The sequence below is a fragment of the Oculina patagonica genome, chromosome 12, assembly GCF_052425735.1.
Source record: "Oculina patagonica isolate OP01 chromosome 12, crgOcupat, whole genome shotgun sequence".
Classification (NCBI taxonomy): Eukaryota; Metazoa; Cnidaria; class Anthozoa; order Scleractinia; family Oculinidae; genus Oculina; species Oculina patagonica.
Genome location: NC_135769.1, coordinates 29,173,324 through 29,190,448, shown reverse-complemented (window position 1 = coordinate 29,190,448; position 17,125 = coordinate 29,173,324). Strand labels below are relative to the sequence as shown.

General features: G+C 38.8%; 1 protein-coding gene and 2 long non-coding RNA genes across 3 annotated transcripts in view; 1 reads left to right on the top strand and 2 right to left on the bottom strand.

Annotated features, from left to right (window-relative positions):
• The window catches only part of LOC144634087 (uncharacterized), a 65,680-nt gene extending 49,692 nt beyond the window's left edge, over positions 1–15,988 (bottom strand). Inside the window, exon 1 of the long non-coding RNA XR_013567152.1 lies at positions 15,802–15,988. This is a non-coding gene — a long non-coding RNA (uncharacterized LOC144634087). The remainder of the gene's footprint in view (positions 1–15,801) is intronic.
• On the bottom strand, positions 1,420–2,939 carry LOC144633151 (uncharacterized). The gene is made up of 2 exons (XR_013567009.1): positions 2,759–2,939; positions 1,420–1,966 (listed from the first exon to the last, which is right to left on the bottom strand). It is a non-coding gene; the product is annotated as an uncharacterized LOC144633151 (long non-coding RNA).
• On the top strand, positions 5,919–15,605 carry LOC144634067 (pyroglutamylated RF-amide peptide receptor-like). Its single transcript, XM_078493020.1, has 6 exons — positions 5,919–6,071; positions 6,713–6,752; positions 9,412–9,552; positions 10,657–10,930; positions 12,566–12,817; positions 14,657–15,605. The coding sequence occupies exons 3-6, from the start codon at positions 9,440–9,442 to the stop codon at positions 14,909–14,911; spliced, it is 894 nt and encodes a 297-aa protein (XP_078349146.1). The 5' UTR covers positions 5,919–6,071; positions 6,713–6,752; positions 9,412–9,439; the 3' UTR covers positions 14,912–15,605.
• Positions 15,989–17,125: the final 1,137 nt, after the last annotated feature.

The following is a 17,125-nucleotide window of genomic DNA, read 5'->3' as shown; positions in this document are numbered from 1 at the left end:
AGCCCTTTCTGTTCGTCGCTTAGGGGAATATTGAATTCTTCTTTGTGGATCACCATGGTATTTCCCCGGGGGACTCGGGTATGTTCTGGGTGGTTCAGTGTGCCAGCCGGGTCGTCAAATTAGCACTCTGTTTAATAGAAATAATTTGCATTCAAAATGATACCCGTTCTAGAAATAGGTCAATTTTCAATACCCATTTTGGCTGTTGATAAGTTGAGACTTTCGCGTTCTAAAAATCGTCTTTAACATGAATACCCCGTTTTACAACAGGAGTTCCAAAATCACGACCCCGTTGGGCGGCACATACCCGTATAACGATAAACCAAATGCTATTAATAAGTTTTACGAAACACGAGTATATGTAACATGAGTCATGTAGAACATCTTATCTTTATTATTTATTACCGAGCTTAAAATTTACCATCTTTATTATTTACTACAAAACTTGATGAATTCGACATTGCTGATCCTAGCAGTATGCAGGACGCGTGTCACATATCAACCTAGTAAAATGGCCCAGCTCACAACGAGTCTCTCGTAGCTCAGTTGGTTAGAGCGCCCAACCGGTATCTGGGAGGCCATGGGTTCGATTCCCGTCGGGGACTCAGAATTTTTCTTTGTCCCATGCTCGTGTCATGTAGAACATCTTATCTTTATGAGTAATGTTGGTTATCTAAGTAACAAGAATCAAAGCCTCGTTGAGCCAACTTATTCGTACCATGTACTTCATGGATTGTTTGTACATGTGTTGCTGCTTACTTGTTTTGAAATGCATGTGTACAATGCAATGCATGCCTACAAGCTTCATAAAGTATGCTGGGTGCATGGATCTTCATAATTGTGAACTGAAAATGAGTAGGGTTGGTTAAGTGGTTTGTTGTTGGGTTCCAAGTATTTGTGAATCTGCAAAGATAGCCAACAGGTAGTAGTATGTTTCACTTCTGCTCACTCCAAAGAGTTAACCTGTGCGTATAACCTTATCCTTTTACTTCAGAAGGGTACATCTCTAAAATACCTGTACAGTACTCCCATTCTAGAAAAGAGTATCCAATATTTAAGACATTTGCTGGAACAGGGTGTAATATTTCAATGGCCGAGAAATTGGGCCATTGAAATAAACTAGATTTCTGACTAGGGTAATTAAAATTGGGCTATTCTAGAAATACGGATTCATATTGAAGACCTTGGTAACACATACATACCCACCACCTGCCTAAGAACCCCCCCCCCCCCCTGATTAGTTTCTTGACAACAGTAGGTGGGGCAGTTTAACAAAGCAGGAAGCAGGTGGGCTAGTGATGCATAAAAGGATTGTGCTACGTATTGATGCGTGTGACAGTGGCCAGGATAAAAATTTCACATTCTATGTCCAGCCACTCCCATTACTTTTCTTATGGATGAACAACAACATCAACTTGCGATGAATACAATAACATACATTTATTTATAAATAAAATTACATCCATTCAGTGCGAATGAGAGCATATTTAGTTATTTATCTTTAATTATAAACCTTATGTCTTTGTCCCCTTTGATTGCAAGAATAACTAAATTATATAATAACAACAACACTGAGGATGACAAAGTCAGTATATTGAGTTCTTTATCATCATTGACTAAATTTCTTTGTCCTCTTTGATCCCAAAAATGCTTGTGGTCATCAACCGCTATAGAATAACATTCCAAGGAATAGAGCAGTCTTGTGAGGATCATAAAACACACAGTTTTTACCTTAATTGGCATAATTGAATTTTAGCAACATCAACAGTAAGGATGAAAAAGTATATGTACCTCATCTTCATTGGCTTAATTTGTTTTCCTCTATGAAAATCTCAAAATAAGATTTGTTTAACTAAGAAGAGTGTTGGGACTATTAACTAATTTCCTGGACATCCTATTTGACTTTGTTTCGAGATTATATCCCTTGGCTTTTCTAAGTGACTGAAACATGCCATCCAGTTTTCATCTGCAATAATAATGGGAGAAAAAAAATTGCAATTGATTGTGCAGAGTTGATTCTCAAACTATGAGAAAGAAGAACTGCTTGAATTATAATTTAAATTCTATCCGCCTAAGTTCCTTGCCTTGACATATTACTCAAATGTTAAAGCTTGCCAAGAATGTTCAGTATTGCTTTCTATAAACATTTTAGAACTACTGAAATCCATGACTTCGACTTCGCATGTCCCTGTCATTGACAAATCAATAAGCAAACCTTTATACGAGCAATGAGGTACAACTTGGACTTAATACTTCATAACGTCTATAAATGAAATAATGTGACTGATACCCATTTATAAAGAGGTTTTATTTCGTATTTAGATGCGGTATTGTTTCACAGTTTGATAGCAGTTTGTCTAGCAATAGTCCATTTTACAGTTGCCTGCCAAGTAACCTGGCCTTTGAATGGTAGCGAGGCTGGAGGTGACCTTGCATTGATACAAACCTCCCTGCTTTATTATGTAAATACAAACTAGTTAACATTAGAACAACATGATTAACACAACAAAAACAGTGAGGTCTGTATCAAAACAAGGTCACCTTCAGCCTCACTTCCATTCAAAGGCCAGGTCACTGAGCAGACAACTGTAAAATAGCCTATTGATTGCAGCGCGACCGTCAAGGCAGATCGAAGCCCATCGAACTGGGAATTCTATTTTAAAAGGTTTCAGTTTGACTGTTGGCCGCTAGATTGATATTTGCGCTGTTTACCTTAGAGCTCAGCTATTTAAACCACAAGAAAACAATTGTTACTCACCCAAAAGTCCAAAAGGACGGCAAAGGACGGCAAAACAGCTGGAGATAAAATCCCCCATCAAAAATGGCCGCCATGCAGAGAACATGGATCCAGCATGCATTGCGAGCCAGACTAAATTTAATTTCCGGTTAAGCAATTTAATTTCAGTTTAATTTCCATCCACGCAATTTAATGTCCACAAATGCCACCACACACAATAAATTATTCTACGAATAAGTTAATAAATTATTCTACGAATAAGTTAAAAATGAAAACGCACTCAACTAAAACGTGAAAGGAGTTCTAGTCTACATTGTTATTTAGAACGCAAACCGGAGCACCGGTAACATTCCAGCGACCCTGCCAGAACCTTTTCAAAACAGAAAGGAACGATCTAAGAGGAAGAACAGGGCAGATGCCTGAACAGCTGAAGTGACGCTAGCGAACAGATGCCAGATACTACGTGTGGAAACGGTGGGTTACGAACGGCAGCATGTTGTATTTTCAATTTAGTGAACCGGTCGTCGAGCGATCTCAGTTGAACGTAATTCGCTAGTAAACAGTCTTTACTGAGTATGGAACAGCTGCAGCTTGAAGTCCAGTCACTGGTTTATAAAAAAGAGGAACAATGGCTCGACACTGTTATTTAAGACTTCAAGTGTAGAATTTACCGATGCATTATGTCATCACAGGACCCGACTAGAGTGCAAAATAATTTTCAAGATTGTTAAAAAAGCTTAAAAGAAAAAAGCGACTCCGGACAGAAAATCGAGTTGATGAAATTGATTCGTTCAAAGCTACTCGACAAACCTCCGCCGCTAGAGATGGATGAAACAGAGAAACAGAACAATATGCAGCACTTTTAAAAAGCAAAACGGGATCAAGATGAAAGAAATCGAGACGAAACTAGCAACAAGGGAAAACAACGCCCGTGAATACCAATAAAGAAAAATCACCCCAGAAAATTCAGATAGAGAACACAGACGGTATGGGCATGTAGTAATTCCAGGAACACCAGAACACCGGAACACGGAACACCGGAACACCCCGGAACATCGCGGAACATCCCGGAACACCCGGAACAGTATAAAAAACCCGGAACACCCCGGAACACCTACTAGAAAAATCCGAAACACCTACTAGAAAACCCGGAACACGTATTAAAATACCCATAATAAAAAAAAAATCCAAACCATGACATTGTTTTAATAATTTTGTAATAAACACAACAATCACATAGCAATAGCAATGGATGTAACAGCTTTGAGTTTGGTTTAGATATATATACGTGAACTTTAATTCCATTTCACAGAGATACTGGACAACCGAGGGGCTAAGCGACCCGTTTTCGCTCTGAGCCCCTTTCTTCTGTCACTGTTTGCGTTTCTTGTTTCTATTGGCCGTTCCGAGGTTGCGCAAAATATAAACTCTTAATTTTTTTTTTTTTTTTGATTTTTTTGATACTCTTGAAAATAGTGGTTTTCATCTAAGTTTCTTTCAAGGTCTTCAAGTAATGGGTCTTTGGCAGGATTTTACAGTTGTCGAAAAACGGATACAAATTTTAAGAATTTATATGGTTTTGAGGGACGCTGGCTGACAATTAGAGACGTTTGTATGGATTTTGAACCATGTTTCAAGGTCCATAACTTTGTTTCTGTTCATGCTGAAAGCATTAAACTTTGTCATATGACCAATCTCGCCGTGATCTTTCATACAGTGGTGTCAGATTATCGATTACGTAAAATTTAAAACTCGCCCCAGTCCCCTGCGCAACCTCGGAACGGCTAATTGTTGAGTTTTTATCTGCACTCACCAGCGTTTGTTTAGTTCATAGTTGGCCGTCTCTGTTTTTTTAACATCTGAATGCAACGGCTAACAAAATGTTTTAAAAGAAATAGTTGCAAAAACGTTAACAGTATTGCTTTTTTTTTCAGAAAGCTTTTTGTTTGTAAGATATGGCGTTTGACATATATTAACATTTTTAAGAACATGTAAGTTGTGTTTATGAAAGCGGTATTAAACAATTATGCCAGGACTTTGATCATTTTTTACATCTTATTGCAAACTTGTTATAATAATTGTTTTTAACGACACCAAACATTGAAAACAGATTTCTAAGCTCCAATATATACCCACTGAATCGCTCGAAGGACGAATTTTTTTCTGTGAACTTTCAAATTAATTTTCTCAAAATCTGATAGAAAAATGTCTTTGGTGTTATTCACAGATTAACATTAGTTAATTTAAGTCGATTTCCTCAGTATGGTGATAATAACGTGTGTATCAGGCTTTCTAGATGGTGTTCTTGTTTTCTAGTAGGTGTTCCGGGTTTTCTAGTAGGTGTTCCGGGGTGTTCCGGTTTTTTTATACTGTTCCGGGTGTTCCGGGATGTTCCGCGATGTTCCGGGGTGTTCCGGTGTTCCGGTGTTCCGGTGTTCTGGTGTTCCTGGAATTACTACATGCCGACGGTATGATACTGGACGTGGGTTCTTCGTTACTTCGCTGCGAATTTAAGATTTCCCGTCTCAATATGCAATAGGGGTTACAAAGAAGCTGTAACAACCAAGTTCAAAACATTAGCATCCGTTTTTCAATTAACTTTCATAAAATCTGATTATCGCATTTTCCAAATTTTTGGCGGCCTTACAAAAGAGGGTACCTCATGTGAGAAGGGGAGGGAGGAGAGATTGGACAATTTCCTGCACAGAAAAATACGGCGCCTGAATAAAAATCGTGCAAGGGGAGGCATGAGAGAAAGAAGGGAAAAAATCTTAAATTTTGTTTTTGCACAACCCAAAGGGCCATATGGCCTAAAAGCAAAATAGTACTTCCCTTATATTCCGAGCATTTACAATATATGTGGAGCAATTCCACTCGAAGAAAAAGCGCATATAACGTTAAGAGCGTTACTTGGAATACAACCACGAATGGTCTGTTTTTCCCTTATTTCCTTGCTATCTTATCACTTCGTTACCTCACGTGAAGTCTTACACAAAGCACTATCCTGAGCGAAAGGGCACATACGATATTCTCGTGTTACGAGGTAACAAAACATAACACGGAACAAAAATTATTTACGAATACTATGCGCTCTGTTTTTTTGGTGTGTGTGTGTGTATGTTTGTCTGTCATTAAGGAGTACAATTCATACAATTTACCCTGAACGGATTGAATATTGCAAAACAACGACTTGTTTTCTGGATATTCCGATTTTTGTTTTGAGCTTTATTATTTTGGGATTCAAAACGAAAATTGCAAGCTCAACAAGAATATGCCAAGGCAAGGGATACGCGTCAGCGCGCCAGGGGAATTACCAGCTGAATTACGCAGTCAGGTATGCTCTATTTATACCGGTAAAAGCTCGTCTGACGACGCTAAACGGAGAAATACAACGGGATAAACTAAGTCTTCTCTATATTTTGGCGTAAAATGGACTTCTTTTTAATTCCATTTCTTAACTAGTTCCTTCGTCAATCAGGGTCTTTGCTTCCTGTCTTTCCGAGAAACGAAGAAACTCATAATAATTTTATGATGCAAGTTGTTGCAACGACATTTAATATGTTAGAATTAAGTGTCACGGACAATCGGGGGTGGAAGCGGAATCATGAATCATGAATCATAGCTGTAAAATTGGTAGGAATCATGAATCATTTTTTTTTTTGGGGGCCCCCCCCCCCCCCCCCTTTTTTTTTTTTTTATAATTATTTTTTAAAAAACCCCCGAAAAAAAAAAAAAAAAAAAAATTTGAAAAGGGGAAAAAAAAAAAAAAAAAAAAAAAAAAAAAAAATTAAAAAAAAAAAAAAAAGAAAAAAAAAAAGAAAGAATACCAAAACCAATGATTCCCTTCCACCCCCAGGACAACACGTGAATCTCATTTGAGCACACAACTATTCACGAGATCTTCATCATGAGTGAAGTTATAAAAGGCGAAACGCACCTCGTTAATACAATAATAATAAGAAAATTATCTTTTAGACAGCAGAGACGGGCAGCCAGTCGTCGAAATCCACTAACAGTAAGTATAATGCTGCTGTTGTATTCCGTGACATATACTTCATTTAAGGACCTGTTCTTTTATCGATAAAGCGTTGATCCAGAGCCGTATAATTCGATCAATCTTGTAATAGATCTTCCTTTTTTAAAAATTTATTGACAACTTGAGGACTAGTTTATCGATTGTCGAAATTTTGGCCATTTGAACTTCTGGTGAACTCGGCAATAGACACTAAGAAAAGACATTAATAGCAGGACACTGTACTTAAGGGGCAGCTGCAACTTATTGATTAAGTCTTCCCCTGATAAATTCGACCACTTGTCGGCGTGCAAACAACACATCAGTTACACTGTAGATTGGCAATAAAAGTCAAGAAAATACAAACCCTCGACCTGGGCATAACTATGTTTGGCATATATAATTGAGCGGGCAAACGCCAAACAGCCAAACACAAGCAATTGCAAGTCAATGAAATACAAAGTTAAAGCGGAAGTAAACATTAATGTTTTCGTTTTACGCGAAGCGTCGCACGGTAGAGGAAATCATGCAACAACCAACATTTTTTGGAACTTCGTCTACCAAGTTCTGCTCGAGAATGTCGAAGTTCAGTTGACTTGCATGAATTTGCGCGCTTTACACTAGGCTTTGCCATGCTTCGTTTAAGGTCACGCAGCACCCTTGCAGTCCTAAGTATTTATTTATTTTAAGCGTGTGCACGAACTGCGACGACTGAGGCCGACAACAAACGAAGTATTCATGAGCAAGTTTGTTTTTAAAGTTCTTTGTACAAGTAATTGTTCTCAGCTATGTGTTCCGTGCACTGGAACATGGCGAATTATCAAAGTTAGATTCACAGCTTTGAATATAACACACGTTGTTGTACACATTGACTCGGAAGGTCTTCGGAAGCCTCAAAACCTGCAATTTTGTGTCCAAGTTATCTCCGCCTGTATAGGAATTCAGGAAATGATTCGCGAGGAGCATAAACTTGGTGTTCTCTATTGTACTATGACAAGAGCAAATTTTTAAAAGTTCTTCCCAAAATGAAGATTGCACGTTTCAAAGTTCAGTTTTCACATTTTTACTCGCTAAGAAGCCATTAACTTCTAGCAGTTTTTGAAATCAAACATTCCGTACTTGTCATAGCACAAAAGAGGTTATGATTAATCACTAGGTTATATAATCAGTCAAATAAGTGCGCTGTTTTAGCTTAAAACTTGGACACAAAACCGCATTATCTGCGGTTAAACTTTTAAGACCTTGTAACGCTACTGTCAACGGTCATCTCTCAGTAAAAGGACAATCATGATGTAATTCCATCATCCCCTAATATCCTTGATAAATTTTAGAGGAATCGATATAAAATATAGTGAATTAAAGCTTTACAAGAGATCACCCCTTCAAGCAATTTGGCTAATGAATTTATTAATGATCAAGGGTCCTGCGCGACCTTAATATCCATTTTCTTCGGTCCGGCAAAACGACCTCCACAATATGGTCTCCATCGGCAAGCTCGTTGGTGAGTTAGACGTCGACTTTCAACAATTTCTAAGACAAGGTAGTCACCGAGAAGTGACACCTTCCGTCGTTCCTTTCACCTTTTTCCCTCGTCATTTCCTATTTTTATTTTTGTTTTTCCTTTTTTTTATTATTTGAAAATTAAAAGGTCGATTGAAAAGGCAGCTCAGGGCTGACGTGCACCTTTACAAAACATTACTAGCAATAAGGCCCGGGTCGCACTTGGGACAAAATCGGGACAATTTTATTTTGATAACCAAACTGAAAACTGTCAGATTCCTATCATCAGTTGACCACGCCAAGTGCGATCTACTTGTCCCTACGCGGACAAAAACTTGTCCACGGAGACAAATCTTCAAAGTAGCCGTCGTCCTGCCTCAACGCAGGACTTTTTACGAACAACAAACAAAAATTGTTTTTCTTGTGACAAAAGTGTCAATCAGTTCAGTGATCCTTAAAAAAAATGTTCGCTTCACATTTTACTGTCTAGTCATGAATACGAATTCAAGCGGTTTTCGACCGAATATCTCCGTTATTTGTAAAAAGAGCCCTCACCAAGATTATCCAAATGAAAGAAAAGATCGGTATAGGACAGAGCAACTATTCTGTAGCCGCAGTCCGAATCATGGTGCACAGCAATTTGCGCATAATTTCCCGCTAATGGCGGCGCGCTTTCTTTTATGAGCTTCGACATCGCTACGAACACTCGCATTAAGAAGGTAAGGCAAAATTTTGCGTTGATTTGATTCAATGCGACCAGTTCTCCTCTCCCTTTTGAATGCTATTTTTGCTGCGAAATTTACACAGTAAAGTGACGAGTAATTTTGTGTCTCCAAGTGCGACGCTAAATACAAGGATTCAAATTGTCTCGGACAAGTTCCGAGACAATCATTGTCCCCAACATGTTGCAACATTTCAAATATTTGTCTCAAGTGCGACCCGGGCCTTAATAAATAAATCAAGGTACAATAATATTTACAAAATATCAAGTAAAAATATATACAAGATAAAATCGAATTAGTTGATTATATACAAGTTAAAACCTTAATTATTTACAAGATATAGAACAATAAAAATATACGTTTAAGTTCCTATGCACCAGTAGTGACACGAAAGTATCAAATACCAAGGCTTCACGCCTACTTGTTTTGTTTTAATCCAGGTCACGAAAGTAACGACACTCTTCAAAAATGTTCAAATCAGCTGATATTGCCATAACAACTGTTCTCTCCATACTCGCCATTGTAAATATCGTGGGGATCTCACTTGTTTGCTTGATCATAAAGAGAAATAGAGATATGAGGTATGCCAAGAGTAAAACAATTAAATATAATTTTTTAAAAGCTAATGGTGTTTCATAGTTTAACCCTCGGACGGACGTACATTCCCCCAACAAGAGGGGGGGGGGGACGTGGGTGGATTTAACCGGGGGGGGGGGTTGGATGGAACCCCGAGGGGGTCCATCCACCCACCCACTCATTAGAGCCGCCATCTTGGATCTGCCACCTTGGATTTCACCATTTTCTCAGAAAGTGAGAAAATAACGCAATTGGATGAAAAACCAAGTCAGAATGCTTATGGATGGAATGTACAAATAATCAAATCGTAGGGTTTCCTTTACAAAAAAATGGGAAAAAATGAAGAAAAATGAAGATGAAGGGACAAAGAAAAATTCTGAGTCCCCGACGGGAATCGAACCCATGGCCTCCCAGATACCGGTTGGACGCTCTAACCAACTGAGCTACGAGAGACTCGTTGTGAGCTGGGCCATTTTACTAGGTTGATAAGTGATCCTAGCAGTACACAGGACGCGTGTCACTTATAAACCTACAGTAAAATGGCCCAGCTAACAACGCGTCTCTCGTAGTTCAGTTGGTTAGAGCGCCCAGCCGGTATCTGGGAGGCCATTGGTTCGATTCCCGTCGGGGACTCAGAATTTTTCTTTGTCCCATGCTCGTGTTATGTTGAATACTTCATCTTCATTATTTATTACTGAGCTTAAAATTTACCATCTTTATTATTTACTACAAACATGAAGAAAAATGATAAAAATGCCGATTTTTGGCCAAACCTACTTGTAGTTATGACGTTGCTATGGCAACATCAAATATGATTGACACATGGTTGACATGTCAAAAATTTCACAAGAGATGATTGAACAGCTACTGAAAGTTTCAGTTTGATAGAGTAGATCCTCTTTTTAAAATTTGGAAAAAAAAAACTTATGGGGGGGGGGGGGGGGTTACATCCAGTGGTAAGGTCGTTAGTTTCGAATTTGATAACAACAGTGAAAATTAAATTTATCACTCTTCTGCACACCTTTATGACTAGCACTACCGTGTGCCTTTCACTTTCTGCCGCGAGGTTTCGTGTGTATTCATTGTGTGCTCAATTTTCAATTCTACAGGACTCCTGTAAATGTTCTTCTCGTAAACCTGGTCGTAGCGGATTTTATTTACGCGATGTTTATAACTCCCAGAGTTTACTTCAAACTTCATATCGCTCACCATCCAGACGGGATGTTTGGCACGGTCTTATGCAAATTGGTGACAGGTGGAGCCATCGCATGGACTGGATCAGCCTCCTCTATTTTCACTTTGGTTGCAATCGCTTTTGAACGATATTATGTAATAATTAATCCATTTCATAATAAATGGAACCGTACAAAACATAAAATGCAGGTGAGTTAGCAGACAGCTTTTCATGATAAAATATATATATATATATATACTCTTAAAATTCATAAGCTTATATTAATCCGTGGGTTTTTGTGTTCAATTTGGAAAAGCCGTTTTCGGTTGATCGGATTGTTTAAACAAACTTTTGATCCGAAAATAGTTGCAATTGCTCCATTGGAAAACTTCATTCAAAACAATCGTTTCAACCTACAATCTCGGACGATACCTCTTGAGACAAATCCAGGTTATATTAGCTTGCAAAAAACGATATCAACACCACTGACTTCACCCCCCCCCCCCCCCCCCCAAAAAAAAAAAAAAAAAAATCTGTTGTTTTTCCCTTCCCTTCTTTCAATGTTGCTTCAAGTTTTAAGCGCATTTTAAGATAAAGCACATGACGAACCTAATGAACATTGACCGGGGGATGGGGAAAGCAATTCATTGCTCAACATGGGGAAAGGTATATCTTACGTGGGTTATTGCAATTGTCTCAACAGTTTTGACCAAGATTGAAGTTTGAGGCCGATTAAAAAAGTTGATTAACGAAATTAACCGAAAAAAGATTCTCTCATTAAAACACAAAAAATCCAACCCAGCCAACCTAGAGCACGAACAACATTAGATAAATAGAGCATTACGGGTGGATGCGATATCAGAATATTTATTTTTGTTTAACTGTGCGAAGACTGATCCAAAAGAAACTAATTATATAGGAGACGAACTAACTCTCGAGTTAGGATTTCGAGTTGGATTTCGAGTTAGGATTTCGAGTTGGATTTTCTAGTTGAATTTTCGAGTTCGGATTTCGAGTTGGATTTTCGAGTTGAATTCTCGGATTAAGATTTTCGAGTCAGGATTTTTTTGGCGAAGCAAAACCCATTACAATTATTGAAAGCTAACCGTAAACAGGCTAACCGGAGTGCATAGTAGGCTAACCTAAGTGAATAGTTGGCTAAAAGGAGTGTGAGCCAGGCTAACCGACGTGAAAAGTAGGCTAACAGGAGTGCATAGTACTAGGCTAACAGGAGTGCATAGTAGGCTAACCGAAGTGAATAGTAGGCTAACAGGAGTGCATAGTGGGTAACCGGAGTGTTTTGTAGGCTAACCGGAGTGCATAGTAGGCTAAACGGAGTGTATAGTACGGTAAGTGGCTGAAATCTTGTTTCGGTCATTTCATCCTGACTCGAAAATCCTAACTCCAAAATCCAACTCCAAAATCCAACTCGAAATCCTAACTCGGTAAATAGGCAACCTCGGCGCCATTATATAAGCGCCTAATTCTGGTTTTCAATGACACACGAACTCTGAAATTCAAAATCCAACTAAATACTGCGTTTTTCGCTGTCGTCAATCATAATTATGGTGACAGTGAACGAACAATAAAAAGATAGAAACAAAAAACATGGATTGAAATCTGCCAATCACAACTAACAGACTTGACGTTTTGACCCGGTTGAAGTGAACTTCTGTTTCCCGAAAGGTCCGCTAAGACGATTGGCGGCAGCGAAAAGCGTAAACCGTTGGTTGAGGATTGAATTTCAGAAATTACATATCACTGAAAACCGCAATAATTCGCGCAAAAACCTTTAGGTTCCCGTGCTCCAATATAATTACGATATTTTATCTTTCTAATTTTAGTTGTTCATTCCTGCTACTTGGGTCTTCGCATTAGTACTCAACCTGCCGCTGTTGCTTGTAAACGACGTTGAAAAGGATAAGAGGGGCAACTCTTGCAAGTTTCCCTATCCTAAGGGCTGGATGAGGAAGGCTTATAGCGTGACGTGGTTGGTCTTGGTATTTGTTTCCGTGGCAGTTATGGCTGTCTTGTATTCACGTGTCGTGCACAATTTGTGGTTAAAATGCAATGATGACGATTTACTCATCCGCAAGGTAATAAAACGTTACGTGGTTCCTTTTTGCAAACACTACCGTTTATTCTCCTAGAAAAAAGCTATCCCATTGCATGATGATGATATGGATGCTTATATAGCGCATTTACAAAGCCCATAATCAATGCGCTTCACAATTTGAATTTTATGGGATGAGACCGGACATCAGCATATAAGGCGCCTATGGCAGCCGCTATCTGTCCATGTGTATGATCTCACCCCATCACCCAACCCATGGAATAGAACAGACCACAACACCGGGAACTTCATGCCCTACTCTTTGCGATGAGTGTGTGGGTTCTTTAACGTCCCCTGCTGATTATAACACTGAAGATGCAGGAGACGGGGCCTACGGTTTATCGTCCTTATCCGAGAAGACGTCATCATTGCCTGTTGATTGTTTATGTTCTAGAATCTTTAAGACGAGGTGTTGTTGTTCCTAAACGAGCTAGTCTCAAGGTAGCGTAAGCGGACCTTACCTATTCAATATTTTCATAAACGATCCAAAGAGCTAATGAGATACCCTGCCAGTGTCATTCAAGTATGGTGACGACTCAAATATCATTACCCCTGTTTGAAAGATAGAGACATGTCTAAGGTATTGGTCACACAGTTCTTAGACTGGACAGAAAGAAATCGTATGTTATGTAACCCGAACAAATGTTAAGAGATTACAATCCTTAAGTAGGGCAACCATGATTCCTATATTCGGGATTCCTAGTAGTACTTATGTTAGCATTCTAGGTGTCACTTTTCAAAGTGATTATAAGTTCTAATACACATGTTAAGAATAAGCTCGTCCATGCCTGCAAATAAATGCCTCTATGTCCTTAGGTCTCTACGATGAAAGAAGGGCTATAATTGCCTTAGTACTTCTCAATTTCACGTATGCTCTTTCAGTCTATGGAGCATCAGAGTCCGACCTCACTCCATTACCATGTTTTTTAGATCGTTGCTGGAAAAGGAATTTTACTACAAGGAATTAGATATACGATCAATCTTACAGAAGCAGGATCATAGCATCTTTAAATGGGCCTTTCAGGCCTGACTCGTCCCCAGTCGTCTCTTATGCGAAAATTGCAAGCCGCGAAGGATGATTCCCTTCGTGTTCAGCAGTCGACTCGAGACGGACTCAAAAGACTACTGGGGACGAGTCAGCTTTCAGGCGGCCAATCACCCCCTGTCGCTTTCTTATTCTGCGTGTTAAGGCCTGCTGCTACAATTCAGTTAAGGACGAGGTCAAGCGTCCGACCAAGCATCGAAAGTGAGCGTTTTAAAAGGACATTCGTTAAATCGTATAATATTAAGATATAACCTAGCTTTAGAATGATAAGGGGACAGAGAATTTTGACTTATAAAGTAGTAAATTTATAAGCATTTAGAACTTTTTTTTAATTTTGTAAATCGTTTTACTTTATTGCTTGTAACATAAGATATGTATTTTTATCTTTTGAATCAATAAAGACCATTATTAATATATTATTATTATTATTATTATTATTATTATTATTATTATTATTATTATTATTATTTTATATTATCATATTAATCGCGTGTGAAATTGTGCGCAGTAGGGATGCGCAATGAAATACTGGGGAATGACCTTAATTGAAAAGAACCCCGTCGCTATAACAGGTGTTTCATGTTTCATGCACAATTTATTATGGTTTGCTGAAAAATGAAAAAATATGTCAATTTTCTACTTTAAATGATACCCGATATAAAATACAAAATTGGCTACGTTGTGTCAGTTAAATTACACACAATTAAAGAAGCCTGACCTCTTTAACCCTAAAAACGACGCTCGACTCTAAAATAGCTTTCTTCTCTCTATACACAGCGTGTCACGAGAGTACGGAAGCGTGTCACTTTGACGGTCCTAGCAGTCACTTTTATATTTGGAATCTGTTGGGGCATAGGCCAACTTATATACGTCTTATTGGACTATATATCCGAAGACATTGGCGCCATCCTACTCGCCATGGCTGACACAATGATCCTGTTCAATTCTACTCTAAACCCGTTTGTGTACGCTCTGTTAAACAAGCAATTCAGGGAGAAGCTCAAGAAAGTATTTTGCTGCACTGGTTCCTAAGCACTATGGACTCGACCTACCCCGAAACTGCAGGACATCGAAACTGCCCAGAAAAATACCTAGCCGACTAACAAAGCAGGACTACAATTCCACAGAATGATTTGTTGATGGCGTTTTGAGACAATAACCATATCGTAATGCATGCTAGAATATAGCTCACACTTTCAAATTGTTAGAAAGGCACGGTAGTGCTAAGTGCAGAACTTGCTGATTCTTGAGTGAAATCTGTAAGTTTTGCTAATTTATGTTTGTAAATTTTATAGTGCACAGCTAACAACTGTATTGCGCATGTCATGGCGAGTGTTGCGTGCGGCGTTTGCTTGTCTTACACAACGCTTCATGAAAGAGACCCTCTGACGAGCTGTTATATTAAAGACTGAAAATTAAGTACCCGAGATTAGTATATAATTTGTGTATATAAGTAACGTTCAAATAAATAAAAATAAATTACTGTATTTAGAGAGGAACTACTTCAATTTTAAAAAAAAACATTGAAACGTTAATTAATTGCAGAGTTTTCAAATTCGTGATTATCTTAATTAGAATGTAACATTATTAATTTTAGTATACTAGTATTTAATTGTAGTATTGTACCATATTGTCTTCGAAAAGCCCCCCTGGGGAAAGATAATAAAGGATGTATGTAGGTACAGCTGTATGTACTGTATGTAACTCAACCCACATATGGCACCAGGCCGAAATCGAACCCGGGTCACATTGGTGGGGGGGGGGGGGGGGGGAGGGGGGCGAGCGCTCTTGCCACTGCGCCATTCTGACTCCCCTCATCCTTACTCCACCTGCGAAGAGAGCGTGAGAAATTAATAAATGAGATATATTGTTACAGCAGCAGTGTAAGTTGCAATAGTAAAACATCGATTAAATAATAATACACATTATAATATAGATAAGAGTCTGCGAGCTCTCTGATTGGCTAAAAACCTATGTTTTATCAGAGTATAAAACATAAAAAAATCATGTTTTATTGTTTTTCGTCAGCTTTCCTTGAGTGCTTCGCGCGTCGTTGACTGTTCGTTGGCTATAGCCACTCGTATCCAACAAGGGCGAATGGAATACTTGTTTTATTAAATTCCTTTCTAAGTTTAAAATCCACTGGACATTTCATTTTGATGTAAACGAAGTGAAATTATGAGGAGGCGGGGAAAATTGTTGCGCGGTGTTCACTTCTTGAGTTGAATGAAACTCGCAATGAAAAGCGAGCGAGAGAGTTTTCTTTCAAAGATTTTATTCGAGAATCTCCTCTTAAATCGTCTAATCATGCTGGAAAATTATGACAACAATTAAGGTTTACGGGAAGATCCGAAGCAATAGCTATTCTGGAAATTATACGCCTTGTCCAAGTCGAACGAAGCAAGGGACGGCTGTCATCGAGACTAAATTGCACTCAGAGTCGGTGAAAGACAAGATCAAGATTGAAAGGTAAAAAAACTTACCTAAAATGCTTAGCCTTATTAGAATGGGGGCGCTTATAAAAATGAGGGCCCTTGTTAGAATGGGGGCGCTTTACGGGCTTACAAGAATGGGGGCGTTCATTTGAATAGGGGAGCTTATAAAAATGAGGGCGCTTATTAGAATGAGGGTGCTCATTGGAATAGGGGCGCTTATTAGAATAGGGGCGCTTATAAGAATGGGGTCGCTTATTGGAATAGGGGCGATTATTAGAATAGGAGCGCTTATAAGAATGGGGAGCTTGTTGGTATAGGGGCGCTTATAAAAATGATGGGCGCTTTTGAGAATGGGGGCGCTTATAGTTGAATAGTTGTAGGACTGTTCAATCTTAAGTGCTCATTTTCGAGACGTTAAGGGCGGAGGAGGTCGACCGAGGAAGTTTTTTTGGATCAAGAATCTCGAAAATGTCTTCTCCTTCAATTTGTGCTGATGTATATTTTACAGCAACTAAACTAAAAAAAAATTATAGGAAGGAATTGTGCCAATTTTCACTCATTCCAAAATAAACCGTGTACTCGTCTTTTCCGGTGCATGCGATTTTGCGTATGTCGAAGGATCCCGAGTTTGCCCCCGCCAGGAAAAATGAATTTCTAACATAGTGTTTGAGTTTGCTGGGTTATTTCTTGTGTCTATTTTGGAGTTTGCCCCCGCAGGCAAAAACGCTAGGTACGGCCCTGTAAGGAACGTTACAAACTGCTTTCTATTTCATCTTGAAAGCGTTTCAGCCTGAATTTTTGTTATCGTACA

Excerpts from the sequence above, each read along its gene's own strand:
- LOC144634067 (XM_078493020.1), top strand. The coding sequence starts at position 9,440 with ATGTTCAAATCAGCTGATATTGCCATAACAACTGTTCTCTCCATACTC. Across the intron at positions 9,553-10,656 it reads AAGAGAAATAGAGATATGAG|GACTCCTGTAAATGTTCTTC; the intron begins GTATGCCAAGAG and ends TCAATTCTACAG. Across the intron at positions 10,931-12,565 it reads GTACAAAACATAAAATGCAG|TTGTTCATTCCTGCTACTTG; the intron begins GTGAGTTAGCAG and ends TTCTAATTTTAG.